We start from the raw sequence: 24572 nt of genomic DNA on the forward strand, positions 1-24572 counted from the left end.
GTGGCTTAACACAGTCTGAACCGGCACAGCCTTCTCCGTGCTTTCTCTCCATTACTACAAAGGGACCTCTAGGCTGGTATTTAATTATTTGCTTGTGAGCCCCCAGGAGGGAGGCGTTACCGTGCCGAAAACCCACCCCCCTCCTTCGCAGCAAGACACGGTGCTTCTCCCTCCAAGTCTGCCAGGAGGAGGCCCCTCCCTTCTCCCCCCTTCCCTGCTCTCCCGTTGTCTCCAGGCCCTACCCCAGCCCGGCACAAGAAGCGACACTCCGCACCCACACCCCCGGCGGCCGTCTCGGTTTAACCCTTGCAACACCACAGCCGCCCCGCCCAGACCCCGCCACCTCAGGCCCTGACTCCGCCTGTCAGTCAATCCTGGCTCGGCCGAGGGGGCGGGGCCGAGGTGGCAGCCGCAGCCAATCGGCGGGCGAGGTGCGGAGGCGTCGCGGCCAATCGGCGTTTCGCTTCTTCCTGGGTGCGGCGGCCGCTGTCGGTGCGCCCTGCTGAGAGCCGCGGGCCCCGCCTGTCGCCGTCGCCGTCGCCGGCGGAGCTGTCGCGGTAGCAGCTGCACCCTTATCCTGGCCCTGCCCCGGAGTCACTGAGGATGAGCCCCCGCGCTGCCCAGCGCGCGTCCCGCCCTGCCCGCCCGAGTCCATTCATCTAGCGACTGGTGAGGGGCGGGCCGGTGCGTCCGGCGGGGGAGCTGCTCGGGGGACGGGTCCTGTCGGAGGGGCCGGGACGGCGGCGGTGGGCGGCTGAAGGAATGGGGAGAGCTCCGGGCAAGACAGCCAGGGAGGGTAAAGGGCAAGCGGCCACGTAGGATGGGAGGTGACCGGCTTCGTGGCTCGGCCGCCTGTGTCAATAAGTCTCTCGTGTCGCTCGGCGCTCCTCTGCTACGTGGACGGATAGAGTGGGAGTCAGAATGGCCCCTCGCCCCTCTGCCTGCCCCTAGCTTCTCTCTGGAGCACTCCAGACCTTCCTCCCGCCCTGACACTGGCAGGAGCGTCTTGCCAGGTTTCCTTAGCTCTGGATTTAGGGGGAGGCTGTCGTGTTTTTCGCCTTCTTGGTGATACTTGTCTGGTTTTGGTAGCAGCTGACAGTGCTGCTGGATTAGACCAGCACCGTAAGCGCTGCAGAGCCGAGGGCTCGTAGTTATCTTAAAAGGATACTTCATGCAGTCTTCCTGGTTGAAATACAAGAGCAGACTCTTTCGGTTACGTGGTCAGTGTAGTTGTCTTGGTGGAAACTGGTCACAGCTTGTGGTTTACAAAACACAGTAATCGCCCACCAACATCTGGTGTGAGCAGTTGCAGTAAAACTATACCAGAAGTTCACAGTTAATTCTAAAACGTCACTTTTTCCCAAGATGGAAAAGTCCTTGATGGATTTATCGGATATAATTTGAAGTGTGGTGAAATTCTAGTGCACTCTTGTGGTTTGTTGTGTTTAACTTCCCCTCAGCGTTATCTGTTTCAATAAAGCCTGTAGCAAGATCTTGATGGATCGTGGAAGTGTCTGTAGCTGCACTCACTGAACTTTTGTCGGTACCGCTTTGTTTTAATTTTTTAAAACAACGTTAAGTTATTAAACATAAGCAGTCCTGAGTATTTCTAGATAAGCCCAGCACAGTATTTCACAGTTTACTGTTTATGTACAATGATTCCCGACTAATAGATGTGCTCTGACGTTTGTAGCTGAATTTAGCTACCAGTGGTACTTTGGTCTTTTTTTGACAGATGTGTCAGCCATTAATTGGCAGTGCTGCTTAGCTCAGGTAGGAGCAACTGAGTTAGGGTTGTTGGATCGCTGGATGTCTCATTCTGATAAGGATTGTGCTGTTGTCACTGTGAAGGAGGAAGTTACAGAAAATCTGGAGAGAGCCTCTAAATGTTGCTTGTGCTGGGGTGTACCTGTGCCAAGTGGTGGCACGGGGGACCCATCCCAGTAAATGGAGCAGCTTGGATCTGCCGTGGCCCAAGGGACATAGTGGGCATGGTGGGATTTCAAAGCAAGTTGGTTTTCCTTCATAGCTTTATTTCTGGACAGGTCCCTCCTCCTATTTATTTATAACTTGAGCAGTTTGCTTGTTATCTAGCCTGCTTTGAGGGCCTTGTGTGCGTTCAGTTTGTCATTTGAAAATCCTTCCTGGCGTATAATCTGAGTCTTTTATGAAATTTGAAAATGACTGCTTTGCCCACTGTCAGGAGTAAAATGGACTGGAGTTTTGATTCTTCTTCTTTGTGTAACAGATGCCTTGCTCAAAGGTTCTGGGTGGTCTGCTGAAACCACTGCTGAAGGAGAAAAGAGACCAATTTTCTTGTACTCAGGGGTTGTTCCATAAACATTCTAATTCCTAGTGACTCTTTCCAAGTTTTTCTCTACTTACTTGCTTCTCTTAAACTTGCTGTCTGAACTAGAATCAGGACTCTATCTGATATTTCGTGCATTAAGGAGAGCAGAACCCTTGTTTTTTGTGTCTCAATGCTCCTGTTATATAGTCAAGAAGAAGCTGCTTTTTTAAAGGTCCCTCTGTGGGAATTTCAGGCTGCTAAACCACCTTTAGCTACTGCAGAGCTTGGATTTACCTGTTTTTCCTTGTGCATTCAATCACTTTTCTCCCCATAAAATACATTTTGTGTTCAAGGGGTTGGAAAATGTAGATTTTTGCCCATTCTTCACCAAATGTACCAGGAGTTTCTGAGCAGGTTAACCTATCTGTGGATATGTAATCTGAGCGGGAATTAACAGTCAAACTGTTCTTTGAAGGCTAGGACAATGTGCTGCCTGTACCTGAAAGGCGTACTTGCTTTGTTTGTCTAGGAACTCATCTGTGTTTCCTTGAGGATATCTTGCTTAATGACAGTGCTAAGACTGTTATATTACTGCCTAGCCTCAATTTTCTAGTCACCTTTGTTAGATTCTAAACTGTTGCTTCAATATGTATTAGTGAAAGTAATCTTTAGGTAAGAACATAGTCAACAGAAAGTCATGAAAAAGTGGTAACATGATAGCAAATTCCCATGGCTTTATTTCTGTAAGGCTTTTTTTTATTGGCTTACAAATCAAGTGGTCTGTAAGTGAGGTTTTCTTTGGGTACAAGTATTTTCAGGATTTCCGTGCTGTTATGGTTACAAGTCTTTTGTGATTATGAAACAAATGCGAATGGACCAACGTGGAGAAATGTCAGCATGCTTGTTTAGAAAACAACCCCCTTCCATTCCACACTGCAAGTATTTAAGATATTGCAATATCCTTATAAGGATGGAGTCGACCTTCCTGAAATGTGTGGCATTGCCGGTCATCTCTCACTTCACTTAGCAACTTATTATCAAAAGGAAAAGAAAATTAATTTTGTACCTTCAGAAAAGCCATAATTTTTTCACCTATTCTTTCTTAAAGGAGGGATGTTAGGATTGACAAGGAAAGCACTAGGCTTCTTTTATATGAAAAATAGAAACCATTACTTAGTTCTGTTTTAGGAGAGCCAGATTAGGGGAGCTAGGTAATTTTTCATCCTGTGCATTTTAGATGTGACTGGTATTTAGTAAAATTAGTAACACTTAAAAATAAAGTAATAAACCCCAACAGAAAAGCAGTGAATGGAATGAAGTTATGCCAGTTAAAAGGTCTTGAGAAATATGTTTTAAGTAAAGCAGCCCAAGGATGGGTTTCAGGACCATGTGACTAATTTGACAATTGAGTTCCTTTAGTGCAGTGCACATTGAAGATGCAAACCCAGCAATCTGTCTTTGAGTGGCACTGAATTTTGAGTAGCTGAATCTCTTCTGTATTCTCTTTCGCTTCCATGTAAGACCATTGTCTGTATTAAATGAAAGAAGGCACAACAGCAGCTACCAGCCACTGTCTTGGTACCAGTATCCACATCCATGTCAGCCAGATTTTGGTAGCTCTAATACCTGAGTATTGCACAGGTGGGAGTTCCAGCATCAAATCCGACTGGATGCCAGAAACATGCATTGACACTGCCAACCACAAGGTGAGGGTTGGTTGTTGTTTCCTTGTACCTCTGAGCCAAGAGCACACAACCTCTGTGGAAATGTTTTCTGGAAGAAGAGATAATTGGGAATGTGTTGACAGTGAGTGTGATACACAGAGAGCTTTCTGGAACTTCACAGTAGGAGGTTTCTGCCAACTCTGTTCACTTTGCCCAAATGTTGAGATTTCATGTCTGCTGTTTGCAGGAAATGAAATCTATCACATCAGCCTTAGTCACAGGTATTTGTAGAATCTTTGTTCACTTCATACTCAGGAGAGGTGTGCCAGCTTTGATTTTTGTAGTGACTTCTTGAGAGAAACAGATTGTTTGAGACACCCGCAGTAGGGAGAGAGCTGCTCTTTCAGCTGTAGGAGTTCTGCCTCCACAGGGTCAGATGACACATCTGACACACTCCTCCTTGCAGGGTGTCTGACAGCTCTGGTGCACTGGTGCTTTGCCATCTCTGAGGGGGAGAGCTGAGTGAGACAGCTCTGCCTGCCCACTTGCAGAAGGCAAGGTACCACAAACACTTTCTTGCTACTAAGGAATTGCTTCCAAATTGGTTTCAGTCTTCTAAATTTTCCTGGGCTGTGCACATGTGTAATAAATAACTCGTTTCTCTGAGAGTTAGAAACCCACTTGCTGCTGAAATAAAATGTCTTTGGGATACTCTGAACAGTGCTCTAATTACTTCATTTTGTGACTTTTTTCTGTGATGTTAATTAGGAATCAGTTTTTAAAAATAATCTGAATTGCAAGTAATACCTACTGTATCATAGAAGTGTTAAAATATTATAGCCTTATTTAGCTTTTTACGTATTTTAAGAATTATAACATTAGGAAGACACTGGTATTATAACATGGATATGATTTGTGCTGGGAAGCCTACAGAAATATCTGCAATAGTCAAAAGGGCACTGTGTTCTAGATCATCTTAATTCAAAATTTTAAAAAAAAGCTGGTGCTTCCTCTTTTGTGCTTGTTTTAGGTGCTCACTGTTCATTTGGGACTCCATATACCAGAAGTAAGCAATTGGCAGCAGAAAGGTTTTCACACAGACCTGAGCTTCAATTCACAGTTTGAAAGTTTTAAGACTTCTTACAGACTTCCTTTGTTTAGCAGTCAGATCTGATTATCACCCTTTTTCAGATTCTGTAATAATGTGATAGTGTTTGTTACCAGTGTGGCAGCCTTAATTGTGGAGAGGTGAAAACTTGATCTACAGCCTTCCTTCTTGAGCTCAAGGTGTATATATCAATATACTAATATAGTATCTAGTTTGGTAATGCTTACAGTAAAGAAAGGCTGGGTTGGAAAGAAAGACTTACAAAGAAATAATTCAGTAGAGTCAGGTTTCACATAGCTGCAGTAAATGTCACCGTGTTGGAATTAGTGTGTGATAGGCAGGCTTGTATTTCTGTTTAGTAACAGACTTCCTATTCTTTTAGTGTTTGGTTTGTTATTCGCAATATTTTGGTATTTGATGGGCTGGAGCACAGGTGTGTTCAATAAGTTTTTGTCTGGCCCCTCGATTCCTTTCTTGTAATGTCGCAAGTCTCAGGATTTGCTTTATTCAGGATTATTTTCTTATGCAATTCAGTGCCTTAGATAGGTGTGGATCTGCACTAAGAAAGGTATGGCACAGGGGACAGCAGGACTGCTTTCTTGGGTGGTGGTGCCACTTCATACCAGTTTAACAGATTAGTCATCCTTATTTTATGTCTCCCCTAAGTGATTTTTCTTAATGTTCTTTCTATCTTTACCTTTATTTTCCTGTGTAGCACTGATAGTAATGTTTAGACAATGAGCTGTATTTAGGATGTGCTTTGTGAGGCATGCCTAAAATTTTTACTTCTTCCACAACATAATTCTAGTTATGTTGTGCCTAGTGTCATATTGGTGAAATGTGATAAATTTTGTCCTGTAGATGTCAGAATGTTTGGGGGTTTTTTGTAGTTTTTTTTGTTTTGGTTTAGGGGAGAGGGTGTTTTGTTTTTAATTATTAGTTTTAGAAGGGTGTTGAATGCACTGGCAGTCTGGGTGTACTGATAATTGCCTATCACATTTTGGTTCATTGGAGCAACAAGTCAGGCTGTGTTCTTGAAATCAGAGCTTTTTTCCAAACCTGTTATAGTGATTTACTTCTCTATAGTCTCAGGCTTGAGAAAGTCAGAGGACCAAAGTCCACACATACATATGATAAATTTCTTGTGTTACTGTAGAAGTTTGTATGTTGTTTGGAAAATGCCATGTAGAGTGAACTGAAGCTTGTGACAAATCTAAGCTGAACAGTTGTGGTCAGTTCTAGTCTTGGAAAGATTTCTGAGTGCTACTCTTGGTCAGGGATGAGGGACTAAATTGTAGTGAATAAAATTATTTTTCCTTCTTCATTTGCCTGCTCTTTGATCTTGTTTTGAAGGTACACTGAACAACTTCTGGTCTATAGATTTGCATTCTGAGTATTGTAACCCTTTTGAATGAGTGGAAAAGTAATTGTTGAAGACTTTGTTATGAGATATTTAAATGAATACTCTGAATTGATTTTCTTTTTTTCGAAGTTTAGATTCCATTACTAATGTTTGCTGTAGACTGATTGCTTGCAGCTTTATGGAAATCTTGATTCTTGAAACAGGAGGAGGACTCATATTTCTTTTTTCCAACAAAACCTTTTTTTTCTGATGTATCTTTGCAAATAAAGATATTAAGAAAATATGGTTATATGCTCAGTGGCTTAAAACCAATAGAAGCTAAGCTCAACTTTTTGTTGAGGTTTGGGTCAAGAAATAGGATGTGAACATTAGTGATGGTTGTAAAGCTGAGTAGGATGGGGGAGTTTTGATTGTTTTGTTGGTTTTTTTTGGTGTGTGTCCCTGTGTTTTCCCCCCCACTTCTCTCCCATTCCCCACTCTGAGGGTTTGTTAACATTTTTAGTTTTATTTCTTTAGCTTTCAGGATGGCATTGTTCAGCTTCTCTTGGAATATTTCACTTGTGGGTAGAACAACTTTAAATTACGTTTTGCACAGCGAAGAAAACCATGAACTGAATACTCCTTCACTCAGTTTGAAACTTATGTCTGGAAGACTGAAGTGTGATTTTTTTGGGGGGTCTTAATAGTTGACACTAAATTAGTGATGCATGTAGTGATGTATGTAGTTCACTTTTTCTGTTTCCTGGGTTTGTGTGGTTTTTATACTGAAGTCTGCACTTCTTGTGACACTTCTGACTATAACTGTATGCATTTTAGGCTGCCTGAGTGCTTCTGTCAGGCCTCCTTTACTTTTGAGAAAAGGGATGCCAGACGAAGATGTATATGCTAAGGATAAGTCTGCACAGCTGAGCAGAAGTGCTGTGTGCCCCAGACTGTCAATATATTTTCATTAAGAAGAATTCTTATTTTTGCTTCCTTTTCCTTCTTCCTCCCTTACCCCTTCCAACTTAGGCCTTCATTTCTTCTTGCCTGTTTCAGGAGCTTTAGTCCCTAGCCCTGCATGAGTGCTAACAGCCTGAATTCATGTCTCTTGTACAAGCTGCTTTTATTGGCTTTGATGCCATCCTTTGTCCCACCTTTGTGAGCAACTCTGGGAGTCGTGGAGAGGAGCCTTCCTGTTGATTCTGTGGATTAGAATTAGTAGGGGCATTGCAATGGATTCGGGCCAGGGAAGAGAGAGTGGGGCATAGTCCTTTCATTACAGTGGCTGTGAAGGCTGGTGGTCCCTCCTTCCTTCTCCCATGTTACTAACAATGTCTCTGTTAGCCATGGTGCACTCAACAGCTGAGGGGATTTTTTGGTGGACGGCTTCCCTCCTCACCCAGTCTTTTAGTTCAGTTCTTGCTTTCTGATCACAAAGTAATGATACAGTGAGACACGAAAGAGTCAGAACCCTGAGGTTGGGACAGCGAAGTTTTTTTGGATCTAGTTTACCTTGTAGCCTAAACAGTTTATGTCAAAGAAAGGTAAGAGGTGCCTGTGGAAGGTGGGGTGGGGAAGGGAGTAATGCTTTTTTAAGGTGACTAAATGTCAGTATATAAGCTCAGATGCCATGGGGCAGGTCAGTCAACCCTCGTCTTATTGTCTTGTCCTGGACTTGCTAGTTTGATATGCAGTTAAATTGGTACCCTTGCAGGGGAACAGTGTTTTTGTTTACTAATCTGTTCCATTTTGTTCTTTTTCAGGTCTCCCTTGCAATTATGGAGTTTTAGAAGGATAAGGTAGTGTGGAGGGGGAATCCCCCTCTGCACTCTAGAGGTAGCTCACTTTTGGAATTTTCTATGGACAAGAATATTTGTTATATAAGATGGTGAAATAAGACTTCTAAAAATATATATTTATAAATATTTATTTGGATCAAGTGCCAAACATAACAGTACAAAGATTTCTAATGGCAGCTCAATAAGCTTGGATTTGCATCCTTGGAATTAAAATTTTTCTGAGGCACTGTGTGGTGTACTGAATTGGAGTGCCTTGATACACTTAAGGGCTGTTCCCCTTTAGGAGAAGAGCGGCTTTAGAAGTGAAGATGAATTCTTACATGCCAGAGTGCACTTCAAAGTGTCGATCTCTGCAGCATGCTTTGGATGTCATTTCTGTAGTCACCAGAGGAAGTGAAGGCCAGATCAAGGCCTTTCTCTCTTCTTACTGCTACAATGCTGCAACTATCAAAGATGCCTTTGGTAGAAACGTTATACATCTTGCTTCATCTTGTGGCAAAAAAGGTGTGCTGGACTGGTTGGCTGAGACCAAAGGAGTGGATCTCTTGGCAAAAGACAAAGAGTCTGGATGGACAGCTTTGCACAGAAGTATATTTTATGGATACATTGATTGTGTTTTGTCCTTACTGAAGGTGAGTGATTTGCAGCTGTAGTTTTCCTTGGCATCTACATTTTTGGGAGCTGTATTGCTTATGTAAAAGTGTGTTTTTAAACTTGACTGAAAGCCTCTTGAGGCTTGTCTTAGTACTGTGTTCAGATTGCAGTGCATTGATTTACTTGAAGGTTGCCTCTGTTCATGTAGATGTCTGCCTTTGCCCATGCAGAAATCAGCACTGAGTAAGGAGCCCTGATTAATTGTGGACTTCCTTGAAGACTTGTTTGTGTGGATGATATCAAGCTCAGGATCTTAAAAATAGAGTGATCAGACTAAAGATACTCTAAAATTAGACCCTGCAGTAATTGTATCAGTGGATGTTAGGGAACATAAAATAAGGGAAAATTAAATGCAGTTATAATTAGAAATTAATCTTAAGTTTGAGATAAACAATTCAAGATAAGGAGTATTCTATTAAGTGAACCTCCATGTCATTAGTGTTTTAAAAGAGGGCTTTTGCTCAGTCCCCCTTATTCCTTTCTTACAACTGCTGTTTCTTCCTATCCACTTAGTAATTTGTATATATTTTTTATTGATCTTCCTTCTGTTCCTCCTTTCACAAGTACAGCAAAGGGAAAAGAAGTTTTTTGAGATGTCCAGGGTCTCTTTAATTATTTGAGAAAATTAAATATTTGTGGTTCAGGATTTTTTAAAAACAAACCTTTTAAGGCAGAGAATTTTCAATTTTGAATGCAGTCTTTTAAAATTACAGTGACTAGCCATTTGTGGACATAACTTTCTGCTTTCTACAAGACTAAACAGAAAGATGGTGGAATCAGCAGTTTTTAATTCTTGAAGATCTGACAACTGTTTTGTGTTTCATGTGCTGTCCGCTTACAGGGTGGGGAAGTTTTCATTAAACATGAAAAAAGTAGATGTTTTTATAAGCACTGTACATATGATTCTCTTCTCTAGAAGACTGGAAACCGTGTACATGATGTATGAAAAAGTATTCAGTCTTCTAGTGCATGTATGTATGTCCGTATTTTTGATATTTGCTTACAGGAAACCTGTATAGGTTTTCCCCAGTGTCTTTTACTTTTCTGTCAGTTGCATAAGTGAATAAGATTTTTTTGCTAGTCAGCTCTGCTGATGTTCTTCTAAGAAGCAGAAGGAAACAGCTCATGGAGGGTGCTCTCTCCTCCAGTTCCTTAATTGAAGTCTGTCTGCTGTACTGTGTTGTAAAAAGGATATGTTCTTAAGGTATTATAGCAACAGCAGGAACTGGTCATGGAATAGAATTATGAAATAGCTGAGATAGAAAGAAGTCTTTGAAGTCTCTGAAGTCTAGTCTAGCCCCCATGCTCAGGCAAGGTCAGCTCAAGCAGATTACCCAGGACTGGTTGGATTTTGAGCAGAGCATTAGACATCTCTGTTCCAATGTTTTAGTATTAGTGCAGTAAAAATGTGTTTTAGATTGGAACAGGATTTCTTACATGTTAGTTTGTGCCCATTGCCACGTTTTCTGTCCCTGGGTATGGCTGTGATCCCTAGCCCTGACCTCCAATCAGGTATTTATTATGTATGATAAGGCAATCTCCCTCAGTCATCCCAAACCTTCTCTAGGCTAAGCATCCCAGTTCTCTCAGCTTCTCTTTGAATGTCAGATGCCCCAGTCATTATTTTCATGGTCTTTTGCTGAGTTTGCTCCTGTATGTCCTTATCTGTCTGTGAGTCCAGACCTCCAGCACTCCAGCTGTGGCTTGCCAGTGCTGAGTAATGCTTGCTGGCAACACTCCCACCTGCAGCCGTGGATGCTTTCACTATTCTTAACTCTGAGCATGCTGGCTTATGGTCATCTGGTGGTCTACAAGAAGATCTAAGTCCTTTTCTACTAGGGTGCTTTCTAGTCGTTCAGCCTCCAGCTGTACCAGTTCACTGGGTTGTTCCTCAACAGGGCCAGGATTTGCATTTCCCTTTTTTGAACTCTATGTGGTTCCTCTCAGCTTGTTGCTCCAGCCTGTCAAAGTCCCTTTGAATGTCAGCACAACCCTCTGACTTATCAGCCACTCCTCCTGGTCTCGTATCATCACCTTTGCTGAGGGAGCAGCACTCTATCATCCAGGTTGTTAAACAGTACTAGCTCCAGAATCAGCCCCAGCGTTCCTAAACTAGTGTGGTTGACAGACTCCTGCTGTGGGCTGGAGTCAGTCTTGGCTTATTGTCAGACTGTATCTAACTACAAGATTTGCCACTCAGCAATTGAAATTTGCCACTCAGTTTTCACAAATTCGGACCTCTGCCAGCCTCTGTCTGCTTGTGAATATTTTAAACACATTCCAAAATGATGAATATCCAGATATCTGGTAAAGTCATAAAAACAGGTCAGTCTTTTCTGTCATGTGGTGAATTAATCCCAGCCCTGTTGCACTGGGGTTGTCTTTGTAATTTGGAGAATGTCTGCTGTTGTACTTCTGGGGAATGTCTTTCCAAATAAAGTCGTATTTCATGTGTCGACCTCTTCAGTGGGAGGTTTTACAAGCTTTCCTTTGTATTAACCATGACCTCAGGCACACAGGTACGGGTGTGTTTGCCGTTAGGTTCTATTTGAGGACATCTGGAGTTCTTCCCTTTTGGGAAGTGATTGATGGCACTTGACTTCCATCCTAAAATCAATGCTGCTGTAGCAGCACTCTTGTATTGAGAAAATGGTATTTACAGAGATTCTCTCTAAGTTCTAAAAGAATGACATGTTCATACTTTGTGCCTCTGAACTTTCCCTAGTGCTCTCTTACCTGACTGTTTGTGTCCTCTTGCCTTTTCTCAGCAACCATGAAACTTTGTTCCTTGATTGTTTTCAAACAGGTTTTTTTTTTTTTTTTAATTTTATCACTTGTCTAGCTTGTCAACATTGATTCTGTAGAACGCCAGTTTAAGAAAATGCATCCCTTGAAGCTGGTAAATTAATATTTGGTGAATACTTGCCATTCCTAGATGTCAGTGCTTTATCTTCACATCTGTTTCCTTTGTGTTTTGCTGGTTACAGTTTATTACACAGTCAGTGTTGAGACAATAAAATCCATGTTAATATATCAACAAAATGTATACATGGCAGAAGTGATTTGCAGTGTTTTTGGGTTTTGTTAGATTTGCTTAGTTTACTTAATCTGAAGATTTTCTTTTATCAGTATTAAACTTCAGTTAAAGATGTGTTTTGCTCCTTAAAGGTTCACCTGGTTTACTTCAAGCTGAGCAGTTAAAATAAACTTCAGTTCTTCTCCTCTCCTCTTTCAGCATGGTGTTAGTCTGTACATTCAGGATAAAGAAGGCTTGTCAGCCCTGGATCTTGTGATGAAGGATAGGCCTATCCATGTGGTGTTCAAGAAAACTGGTAAGAAATAAGAGTCTATTTTTTATTTTGCAATGAGATCTGTTTCAACAGTGTATTAATGGATGTTCCAGTGTATACAGTATTTTCTGGTTTTAATTGGGACTTCATAAATTGTGAGATGCCTGATGCTAATGTTGATCATCTGTACAATATTATTGGAATATTTGGTCATGGTACCTTACTTCTTGTAATATTAAATGTTTTTAAAGTTCAGTTTTAGGTAAAAAAAAATTCCTCTTCAATTTTTAGATGTAAATAGGAGTTGTTGTTTTTTTGAAGTCAATGTGGACAATACTGGTAAATTTACAAGCTTCAGAGAGGATTTTTTTCATTACAGATCCCACGGAAGTCTACACCTGGGGAAACAATATAAATTTTACCTTGGGTCACGGTGGTCAGCAGGGCAGACATCATCCTGAATTGGTGGACCTTTTTCCTCGGAATGGCGTGTATATTAAACAGGTATTCTTAATGTATTACACAGGCACATTTCCTGGTGAGGGGTATGTAAGGGGAAAAGGTAACCAAGGAGCTATCAAGTGTTGAAGATTTCCATGGAAAGAACAGTTCTTGGTGCCTTCCCCTCTCTGTCCGCTTGCTTACCTCCCTGCAACCCCAATCACCATTACTGAAATTGTGGTTCTCTGTTTTGGTGGGGAGAACAGGGGGTTTTATGCAATTTACTTTGGATATGTGGCTTGTGTATCATTAAATACATTCCGAAGCTTGATACTTCTGTAACTGTTTTGAGCTGCTGCCTTCCTGTCCGACATCAGTACTGAACTGAAGTGTAATAATAAATATGCTTGGTAGGTGTTGAATTAAAATTCACCTTGTGTTCAAAGCAGCATACACTGTTAAATGCATTTCATGCAGCAGTACTTTTGTCTCTAATAACTTCTTGTGACTTCAGTTTGAGAATATTTGAAAGTTTAAAGTACAACTTGGGCAAACATTCCGGGCAGACAGTCTGTACTGCAGTCTTAACGTGTTTTCTTTGGCATTTCTGAGGCAGCATCATGGACATTAAAACTCGGTCTTCTGAGTTTCTGTTAGCCTGTAGGGCCATGCTTGATCTTACTTTAATAAACTGAAACTGTTGATCTCTTCAAGTAGGTTAAGGCATAATATGTTTAAAACAAATATTTTATATGTCCTCTGATTTAATACCAGTATCTTACTTGTATTTTCATGAACATATCTTTATTAGAGCAGAACTTCTTCACAAAGTACTTTTGTGTACAAAACACTGGCAAGTGTTTTCAGATAATCCAGGAAAATTAACTTGTCCTATCTTGCCTCTTCCCCTACTATTTATTGCTCTTTTTTCAGGTGGTACTCTGCAAATTCCACTCTGTGTTCCTTTCCCACAAAGGCCAAGTGTATACATGTGGACATGGACAAGGAGGGCGCTTGGGTCACGGTGATGAGCAGACGTGCTTGGTATGCTGTCTTGTGTTATTTCTTGTAGTCCAGTATGATGTTTCTTAAATTTCTAACAGCAAGTCTAAAAAGGGAATTAGAGTTTTTATCAGTGTACTTTCAAATTGAGTTTGCCATTCATTATAAACCAAACCCCTTGCTTCCCACCAAGTAATAGAAAAACTTCTCCAGTGCTAATTGTGAGGTGGCAGAGAGCAGAGGAATGTGCATTCAATTATAGTTTAACTTCAGATGGCTAGATGCTGTGGTCAAGCTTGTGTTATGGCTGAGTTGATTTAAAGGCCAGCTGATGCTAGATAAGTGGAAGCAAACTTTTTTTTTGGCAGAGAAACAGCAGTATAGTACTGTGAAGCTGTTGTGGCAGGAAGAGGGACGATAGTGTTGTTTTTTACTAGACTTAAGTAACTTAAGTGAAACATCACTGGTCGTTTTTATTTGAATAATACATTGTTGCAATGCACAAAACTAAAATTTGAGAAGACTAAGACAATTCCTAGACTTAAGCATCTTATCCTACCTTGTAGTGTGCATTTATCTTGCAGCACAGTAATTTTAAAAAATTTCTTATATCACGTATCTGGTAGAACCTGATATTCTGTTGCTGAATGCTATAGTGGAGACTGGAGTTCAAATTTTCTTTTTTTTTTTCTTTTTAAGAAAGCAATTCTGTTAAATTGGGATTTTTTTCAAGTTGCCTTTTGAAATTGTGATGTTACGTAGCTGAATGAAGGAGAAGTCATGTTGGAGTGCATGAAGACTCAAAGATACAGAACTGCTTCCTTATTCTGTGAAATTTCATCAGGATTATCCTGTGTTGGAGAGAGATAGCTTTAGTGTTTGTGGTATTTTAAATACCACCTAAAAGTTCATATTTGTTCAGCTGTCCTGAAGATGTAGTTTCCAATCTGATTTCAGAACAGGTGGTTTAAAATTCATCTCCCCTGATAGCAAAGGACATTTCCCTGATAGCGTTTCGTTGGAAAGTAATTCATCTTACTGCACTGGATGTGGTTGTTATGTTAATGAGTGTGTTGTGTGTTCCAATGCATTTTATCTTTATTTCAGTATTTGGTCGTGACTTTCTGTTGGTGTAACTTTAGTTTCATAGATGGCCACTGGTTAATAACGAACCAATATGCTTTTATATCAATTTTTTTTTCTCCTAATTCAGGTGCCAAGACTTGTGGAAGGCTTAACTGGTCATCATTGCTCCCAGATAGCTGCAGCTAAGGATCATACTGTTGTTCTAACAGAAGATGGATATGTTTACACATTTGGTTTGAATACTTTCCATCAATTGGGTATTCTTCCTCCTCCTTCTAATTGCAGTGTTCCTAGACAGGTAAAAATAACATCAGTCAAAGCTTAATTGTTTGGTGTTGTTGTTTTGTTTTTTTTTTTAACAGAAAGAAAAATGTGAAGTTTATAAAAATAACTCCTAAACTCAGAACAGCAGAGTTTAATGTGAGTTCAGATGAATCTTGATTCTGTGTTCTCAGGCATTTCAGATCTTAACTGTGTTCTGATAAATGTCTTAGTTTGTAACCTGAACAATACCAAAATTTGTGGTTTGAAGTATGATATAAGGTACAACTGTCAAAACCATTTTCTTCCCTCTTCCCCAAATTGTTCTGTAGCTGAAGTAGTAATAGGTATGTATCACTTGAGAATCATGCTCTTAACTCCTCTTGAATCATTGGATGATGGCTCTCAGGGTTTCATCATTATGTCCTTTGCTGGGAGCACTGGAGTCAGTGATTTGGGAAGAGTAGTGACAGGGAAGAGTGAGTATGGGTATCAGGAACTTAAATATATTTCTATGGCTAAACTTTTTTGTAAGTAAAGAAGGTTTAACTTCGTCTGAAGTAGTACAACATGGCACTATCAGTGTTGTGAAAGTAAAAAACAAAATGATTGGCCAAAATGCAACAGGATAGTGTTTTGAGGTACCATGTGCTCTTCAGTAGTGTAATGACAGCTGTATATCCACAGTATTTACTTTGATTTTATCATGTTAATCTAGAAAAGTCAAGTTAAATGTGAAGTGTGGAATTAGTAGTACAGTATTCTGCAGTGTGTTTAGGCCGTTAGGGCTTGCAAGTTTAAAATTCTAGCTGACATTTTGCGGCACCTGGGTCTTCTGTGGCTGTGCTATACATGTCCTGTTCAGTCTTGTTCAACATCTTGCGTATGAAGACAGCCTAAGGAGACTTGATTCCAGTTCTGATTAGATAATACAAAAAGTTTAGTTCTTTTTGCCATTAGTGCAATAGTACCCCACTTGACAAACTTCTGAAATAACCTGGCTTATTAGACTGTATGTGGATTGATATTAGTGCTTTGTTCTTAATGACTTTGCAAGTTAAATGTTGTCAGAAGTTTGTACGTGTGAAATTCACCTGTTGCTACTTAATATTAAGATGTACTTTGGATTTGTGCTTAGGTTCAGGCAAAAAACCTGAAAGGTAGAATGGTGATTGGAGTGGCTGCAGGCAGATTCCATACTGTGCTATGGACTAAGGAAGCAGTGTATACCATGGGGCTGAATGGCGGCCAACTAGGTAAGGTAGAAGCGTTCTGAAAGTAAAACCCAGCCATTGAAAGATGTTGTTCATGTTTAACCTGTCATCTGCTTCTTAGAATAGAAGCCTGGGTGAAGATCTTTTCTCTCTCTTTTTTTGTTTTTTAACCAATCTGATGACATTATCCCTTCACGCTTCTTTCAGAGAATATATTTGATTCCTACCAGTTACTTTCATATTTTGAGATGATAGGAGCTAGTCAGATTTAGCTCTCATTTGAACTCTTTATAGCTTCTACCTTCCATCTATCTTGTGTGATTCTGCAACTGGAGACTTTGAAGAAACAAAATGTTGCTGTTTGTGGTGGAAATTACTCCAAGGCATGCTTGTCTCCTTCCAGCAATCTGGCTGGCACTGCCTTTGATAAATTATAAACTAGCCTTCATCTCTCCTGCCTATGTCCTTCTTTCATCAAGCACTGTACACATGATACTGATAATTTTTTCCGTGCTAACTTTTTAAAATGAAATACTTGCCTGTATCTAGATTTTTTTCAGCAATACCATTACCAAAATCTTCAGTTAACTCTATCTTACTCTGAAGTCAAGAAAGAGCCTTTTAAAAATATATTACCAACTAGTGAACTTGATTTGTTGTATGAATGGGGCATTTTAATTGCTTTTTTCTTTTTTAATAAACAGGTATTGCTATATTGGTTTGTATTTGCATTTTTGCAGTTTTGAGTTAATGTGCAAACAAAACTGTTAGCTGTCTCTGGTACTTAATCTGCATCAGCTCTGGCCTCAGGTTTCAGCTCTTTTTGTGTTTCTATGTTAAGGTGTCAAAGGTATGTGAAAAAACTTGTCTTTATCAGAGGAATATCTTACTAATGAATATCTTCTTGCTTGTTTTTGCTGCCTTTTTTTTTTTTTTAATATGCACCCATCATACTAGCTTTTTTAATGATTGCTTGTGTTTTTGGGATTATTCTGGCTAGCATGTGGCCCAGTGCATTACCATAGAAAGACAGTAATTGAATCTTAAGTGATACTAGCTGTGTCAGCTGGGCACCATGTGGTGGCAGACCTTGCCCCCATAAGATGTTTGAGCATAGCCCTACACTGTCCTGTGGCAGGGTTGCTGCCAGCTGTAGAGGCAGCTCTGCTGCTTGTTTCTTGGTGTCTGTACCCTGCTCTGCTCTGTGGTGCAGGCATGAGTGCCCTGCACACGAAACAGGATTATATATGAGATTCCTGATGCTAGGCTTCTTGTTGCAACAGAGCAGTAATGTCCTGTTTTTGTTCTCTTTTTTTAAGTTGTTTTTATTTTATTTTTTCAGAGACCTTGCATTACAGCTCTAACCTTTTCTGTTTCATATAACTGCTGCCTTTGCGCTTACCTGCAGTTCCAGTAATTTTTTTGACAAGCTTATTTTTTTGTCTTCAAATGTCCAAAACAATAGTTTATGCCAGTGTTATGGTGTTTCTACTGTCTTGAATTTTCATGTGATTAATTTTTTTTTTTGTTTTTTTGGAATCAAAGCAGTAGCACCACATTAAATAGTTTCCCTGTCGAATATGCCTTACTTCATTTTTATGAATCAGGTCTTGGTTTTTGGGTGTTCATAGAGAACTAACAAGTAGGCGTGGTCTCATCTGTCTAAATATTTTGAAGACAAATTATCCAACTACCTAAAAATTCTTTTGGAATGTAAAGGTTCTTCAGAGTACTGTCATCAAGTATCCCTTAAGTGCACAACACGTGCAATGGGAAATAATTTTTTGGGGTGTGTTGTATTTTCTAGGTTATCTGCTGGATCCCAATGGAGAAAAATGCGTAACTGCGCCTCGCCAAGTCTCTGCTCTACACCATAAAGACATCTCTGTGTCCCTGGTTTCTGCAAGTGATGGCGCTACAGTATGTGTTACTGAAAGAGGAGATATTTATTTACTTGCAGACTATCAGTGCAAAAAGATAGCTTCAAAGTATGTGTTACTTTTCTAATTTGTCATGAAGATCAATAGGGAAAGATTTTGCTGTAGTTGTAACTTGCAAGCTGTTTTAATGATTTTTGTGCATAAAGTACAGAAAATACAGTGGTGCCCTGTGTTTTCTTCATTTGTAGTTCTTTCATAGGAACTAGGGCTGTCGTTTTTGTTTGTTTCTTCATTTGTTTTTTGGGGGTTTTGTTACAAGAGACTAAGGTCCCACTTGCTGTTTACTAAAGATATTTAAAAAAACGTATTAGGAGGAAGTGTTTTGTGCCGTAAGTTTAAAAACATTGAAACTGGGATGTTTTTCTTCTTTTGTTACCCTGAATTTGTCTAAGTACATCTTATTAGAGACACTGAAGAGCTGCTGTTCTGTTTATTTATGTTGTTATGATTTTGAGTCAGTAATTTGAGGTCTGAATTTCCTAATTAATGTGTAGATATAGTGTGTTATAAAGAGTAATTTAGGTTGCAAGGAGGACATTGTAAAATCATCTGGCCCGGATGGTAAAACCAGGTTGTAAAACCTGTTGAAGAAGCTGGATTCTTGACTCATGAAAATATTTAATCCTGTTCTTTTTTACTTAGTTTGCAATGACGGAAGAGATTTTTTTAGATTTGATTTTGCCCAGTTAACTCCTCTCTAGTTTTTGAGCTTCACTTCAAATTCTAACAGTATTTATTGACATATTATAGCTTAATGATTACCTTACACTTTATGTCTAGACAGTTGTAAGTGAAGGTGTTGACACTTGTAGAAACTTAATGCCAAGTTCTGTACTCTTAGATTAAGCAACTGGAAAAGAAAATGAGTATGGTTTTGTTCAGCTAACCAAGACCTAGCAAACCCCTGAGAAATGACCTGCTGGGCTAGGATAGATGTTTTGACAGAAACAGCTGATTTGTATTTGTATTGATGAAATCAAAGCTATATCATCTGCTGATCTTCACTCATGGAATTTTGTGAAGAACTTAGAGATATACAATGTGATATACTTAAAAACAAGCAAAAATTGTAGTCTGCTGTAATATTAGCAGTTATATTAATAGTATTGGTAGAATGAAACTAAACATAAGTAATTTTTCAGTGTCACTGCCTCAACTTTTTTACTACTTGTCTAAGTGAAAAAGGTAACTGTTATAGAACCAACATTAAGTACACAATAAGGAAATACTAATTTAACCTTTTGTATTCTTTCAGACAGCTGAACCTTAAAAAAGTTCTTGTCAGTGGGGGATATTTGGAATATAAAGTAGATACCCAGCATCTTAAAGAAAATGGGGGTCAAAAGACTTGCATTCTGGCACTGGATGAAGCTGGAAGAGTAAGTTATCATAAATATAATTATATAGCAGGCTGCATTGTGTTTAATCAAACTTTAAACATAAGACAGGACAAAATCATGCAGAGAAAATAACCAATTCCACAGAATCGTAGAATATGTTGAGTTGGAAGGGACCAAGGATCCTTGACCACAAGGATCACCAAGTCCAGCTCCTGGCCCTGTACAGGACCATCCCCAAGAGTCACACCAGGTGTGTGACAGCACTGTCCAAATGCTTCTTGAACTCTGTCACGGTTGGTGCTGTGACTCCTTCCCTGGGAACCTGTTCTAGTGCCCAACCACCCTCTGGATGAAGAATCTTTTTGCAATAAACCTCCCTGGACAGAAGTTCAGGCTATTCCCTCAGATCCTGTCACTGGTCACCACAGGGGTCAGTGCCTGCCCTTCTTTGTCCCCTCATGAGGAAGTTGTAACTGCAGTGAGGCCTCCTCTCAGTCTCCTCCAGGCTGAACAGACTAAGTGCTCTCAGCCACTCCTCATGCAGCTTCCCCTTGAGGCCCTTCACCATCTTTGTTGCTCTCCTTTGGACACTCTTAATAGCTGAATGTCTTTTTTACACTGTGGTGCCCAAAACTGTACACAGGACTTGAGGCTGCCCCACTACAGAGCAGAGCAGGACATTCCCCTCCCTTTGCCTGGCTGGTGATGCTGGGCCTGATGTACCCCAGGACAGGGTTGGCCCTCCTGTCAGGGCACTGCTGATTCATATCCTACTTGCTATTGACCAGGACCCACAGGTGCTGCTTTCTAGCATCTCATTCCCCAGTCTGTCTGTATACCCAGGGCTGGTGTGTTCCAGGTGCAGAATCCTGCACTTTGGCTTGTTGAACTTCATGTGGTTGATGGTTGCCCAGCCTTCCATTTGTCAAGGTCTCTCTGCAGGGAGACCTCTGCCCTGGAGGGAGTCAGCAGCTCCTCCCAGTTTTGTATGGTCTGTGGACTAGCTCAGTATCTCTTCCAGTCCTGCCTCCAAGTCGTTTATGGAGATGTTGAAAGGCACAGGGCTGAGGAGCCCTGTGGAGCAACCCCACAAGTCACAGGTCACCCCTTTTACTATAACCCTTTCTGTCCAACTCATGAGCCTGTTGCTCATCCATCCCATGATGTCTTTATCCAGCTGTGTGTTGGACATTTTGTCCAGAAGGTTCCTGTGAGAAACAGTGTCGAAAGCTTTACTGAAATCCAAAAAGATTACATCAGCTGGCTTCCCTTGGTCAGCTAGGTGGGTTACCTTATCATCAAAGGAAGTAAGATTTGATAAGCAAGACTTCCCCCTCATGAAGCCTCATAAAGCTGGCTGTGACCAATGACTGCATTGTCTTTCAGGTCTTTTTCAACACCTCCCAGAAAAATCTTCTCCACAACTTTACCATGCACTCTAGTGACACTGACAGGACTGTAGAGTGTGGAGTTCTCCTTCTTGCCCTTCTTAAAAACTGGGACAATGTTCATCAGTAGCTGGGACCTCTCTGGATTTCCAAGACTGCTCAAAAATCTTCAAGAGAGGCTTTGGGATGACATCAACTAGTGCTTTAAGGATTCTTGGATGTGTCCCACCAGGCCCCATAGCTTTGTAGGGATCCATTTGGAGCAGCAGATCCCACACAGTTTCAGGGTTGACTGGGAGTTGATCATTCTCACAGTCATGGTCCTCCAGTTCAGGGCACTGAGACCTCCTTGTTGAAGACAGAGGTAAAGAATGTGTTAAAACACCTGCGCCTGTTCTGTGTCCCTGTTTGTGAGGTGACCATCCTCACCCTATAGTGGGCTGATGTTACTCTTACACTGCCTATTGCCATTAATATATTTGAAAAAGCTCTTTTTGTTGTTCCCCAGTCAATTTGTTTCTGTAGAGCTGCTGGTGATTTTTTTTTTTATATTAGGGCTGTGGGAAGATTACAAAAGTAATGTAAATAGTTTTGGGTTTTTTTTAGATTTATGTGGTTTAGGTCCTTTTTGTTGGTTTTTTTTTTTCTTCCTATCTCTTCATCCCACCTTTACACCTGTCAGAAGTAGTTTATGGCCTTGAAATTTTAGAGCCTTTGCTGAAACAAGGCTGTTTCTTAGTTGAAATGTCCCGTTTATTGTCAAAACGTTGCACCTAAACCTGGTGAATCATTTAGTATTTAAGTGTCGATGCCCTGTTGTCTTAGAATTGGAATGCCATGGTGAATTTATTGTTTTCTTCCCTTACTTTTTTTTACGTACTGGTTTACAGGACCAAATGAAATCCCCTTTCTGGATCTGCTCGCTGAGAGATCTCAGCCTTCACTGCCATCTAGTGGTGTTTACAAAGAAGCTTTTCCTACTGAAATGCCCATCTTAAAGACTGTTAAAAATGGAGCTTGTATATCAAAATAAGGAGGAATGTGATTATTTCCTTTTCTTTCCTTGCATTTGGCTGTATTATGTTTTGAGATGATCTTATCTTTTCATTAGGTCATCCGTTGTCTCAAGAGATTATCATCTTCCAATTCAGTATTTGATCATGTGAGGTGTAGCCTCTAGCATCTGTAGTATTGGTAGTGCCCCTTCAGCATCTTCGGGACGTTGCTTTAGCAGTAAGATACTCCTTGATCTTCCTGCATCAGAGGAACAATTTCCATGTACATTTCGTATATTTCCGTGTTGAATACTGACAAGTACTGGGATCTTTAGTGTTTTAGGCATTATAAATTACTGAGTAAGGAGAGGGATGGGATCTTAACACTTGTGTTTCCTGAATCAGTACTTCCTGGTCTGGCTTGATTGCACTTTCTTCAAGGGAGTTCTGTTTAGCCTAGAAAATGAAAGTCACAAGGTGAATCTTGTATGTACATTAAGAGAACATGTAAAGAAGATAGAGCCAGGCTATTTTCCGTGGTGCCCAGAGCCAGTACCAGAGGCCATGGGCACAAACTGAAATAGAGGAGACTCTATCTGAATATTGGGAAGCACTAAGCGTGGTCCAGTACTGCCACATGTTGCCAATTAAGGTTGTGAAATCACTATCCGTGGAAATACTCAAAAGCTGTCTGGACATGTTCCTGGGCAGCTGGCTCTGGGTGGTCCTGCTTGAGCAGGGGGTTGGACTAGACAACCTTCAGAGATCTGTTTCGGTTTCAGCCATTCTGTGTTTCGTAGGGCTCAAGGCAGGGGAAAGGAAATAGGTTATGCAAGTTCTTCTGTCCCCTTCTTATATAGATGCTAACAGACCTGAGCAGATCTTTCAGTGGGAGAAAATGAAGGCCTGACTTTAGCCCTGCTAGTACCACATTTGGTCTTTACCTTGCTTGGGGCTGTCTTTCAGACATGTGCCTTGTTGGGGTCTTGCTGTGCTTGCAGTGCTTCATATTCCTGAGGGTTTTGAAGTTTGTGTTTGGTCGTGACCTCCATTCCAAACTTTGACTGGTACAGAGAAATTAGAGATTTTTGTCAAACAATTAACAGGAAATGGTTTAAATTTACAGTGCACTATTTTTGAATTTTGTCTGATTTATAAGCAAACCAGTTGGACAAATCTGTAAATTAAGAATTAGATAAAACTTGTTTCTTGACTTGACACCTTTTACTCTCCTTGTTGAGATGTCAGTAAAACTTGTCCTATAGATGACTGCTGTGAAGATATTTGAGTATTTGGAGAAGCTTTTCAAATATTTATGAGCAAATGGATCTTGATATCATGATAGATCTTCCCTGTTTTACTTGTGGATTCTCTCTAAGAGATGCTCATAACACTTTATTCTGAAATTTTGAAGAATGTCTTTCTTCTTCTGTATGCAATTTTGAGATGGCATGTACTTGGGTTTAAAAAAGTAGTGTGTAATACATAACTGCTTTTAAATGATACGAAGATTTTCCCTTTCTTTAAAAATTTGATATTATAGGTGTTTTGTTGGAAGTCATCTAACAACTCCATGAAGCAGTGTCGTTGGGTGTATGGCCGGCAAGTCTTCATGTCTGATGTTGCATTGAATGGGAATGAAATAATGTTTGTCACACATGATGGTGAAGCCTTTACAGGGAAGTGGCTGGAAGAATGGAAAAAAAGCTCAGAAAAGAAAGGTTAGCTGTGATTTCTTAGTGGTTTTTAAGTACTTTTAAATCAATTTAAAAGTTTAATTGAATCTTTACAGTCTCTAAGAGTATGATGTGGTGAGTTTGTTTTTTCCCCTGTGACTGGCAGTTTTTAGCATTGACTGATACTGTACTTTTTACTTAGTAATACTAAGATTTACTTCGCAGCCATCAGTTAACCTTTAGGTGGAGATTTCTGGGAAGAAAAGTACTTTTGAAGAATAATAATAACACAGTGGTGTAGTGTAAAGATCTTGTCATATATTAGGTCATGAGTCCTAAGAGAATTGGTATTGGGCAAAAGAAGGAGCATATACTTGCTTGCACTGCTGAGTCTGTGAAACCTGTTTGCCAGTCCCTTATCTGGGCACAATTCAGGGTCCAAAGCAAGTTCCACCTTATTAACTTGGCTCATAGTGCTGAAAGTAGGTCCTGGTGGTTTGTTTTCGTGCAAGAAGCATACCTGTCTCATACAGGACAAGATTTTACGTGAAACTGTCAGCTCTTCTTCTGTATATTCTGTAAATAAGCCAGCTGAAATCTTCAGCATGGTTTGCCTTAGTCAATTACTCTATCAATGGACATACAGAAGTCATAGTCTTGCCTTTTTGTTCTGTTTGTTGTATTTTTATTAGCAGGATCTTTCTGTGATGTGTATTCACTTTCTTCTTTTCTGACAGAACTTGTATCAGGCCTTCAGCATCCTTCATGTGATGTGTCTTGTGAACATGATACAACCAGTGTGTATGAAAGAATTCGACTTCAGAAGCTGACTTTTGTCCACCGAGCTGTCAGTATTGCCACTGATCCTAGTGGCTGCAATTTTGCTGTATTACAGTCAGATCCTAAAACCAGGTATATTAAAATAACAACAGCTGTAATTTTTCCTTTTTTTTTGTGTGTGACTGTGATTGAATAGTTCTTTTCCAAACTGTTTTTTGGCTCACACAGAATTCACAGTAAATACAGTTATCCATACTGCTAGAGAAGAGCGCTTTGTTAGTATTTATGTTGGAGTTATC

At 40.4% G+C, this 24572-nt stretch overlaps 1 protein-coding gene across 2 annotated transcripts in view; it reads left to right on the top strand.

Annotated features, from left to right (window-relative positions):
• The first annotated feature begins 505 nt into the window (after nt 1–505).
• The window catches only part of IBTK (inhibitor of Bruton tyrosine kinase), a 54628-nt gene continuing 30561 nt past the window's right edge, over nt 506–24572 (top strand). The window contains exons 1-11 of one of the 2 annotated variants that reach the window (XM_066179630.1): nt 506–669; nt 8171–8838; nt 12096–12192; nt 12530–12654; nt 13525–13635; nt 14807–14977; nt 16079–16196; nt 17962–18142; nt 19350–19473; nt 23361–23538; nt 24231–24405. In XM_066179630.1, coding sequence (XP_066035727.1) covers nt 8515–8838; nt 12096–12192; nt 12530–12654; nt 13525–13635; nt 14807–14977; nt 16079–16196; nt 17962–18142; nt 19350–19473; nt 23361–23538; nt 24231–24405 — 1604 coding nt within the window. In that variant the 5' untranslated portion in view covers nt 506–669; nt 8171–8514. The remainder of the gene's footprint in view (nt 670–8170; nt 8839–12095; nt 12193–12529; nt 12655–13524; nt 13636–14806; nt 14978–16078; nt 16197–17961; nt 18143–19349; nt 19474–23360; nt 23539–24230; nt 24406–24572) is intronic. The other variant, XM_066179629.1, reaches the window with a different exon arrangement.

Source organism: Chamaea fasciata, unplaced genomic scaffold (assembly GCF_029207755.1).
Source record: "Chamaea fasciata isolate MVZ Bird 193981 ecotype frontalis unplaced genomic scaffold, bChaFas1.0.hap1 SCAF_3, whole genome shotgun sequence".
Classification (NCBI taxonomy): Eukaryota; Metazoa; Chordata; class Aves; order Passeriformes; family Sylviidae; genus Chamaea; species Chamaea fasciata.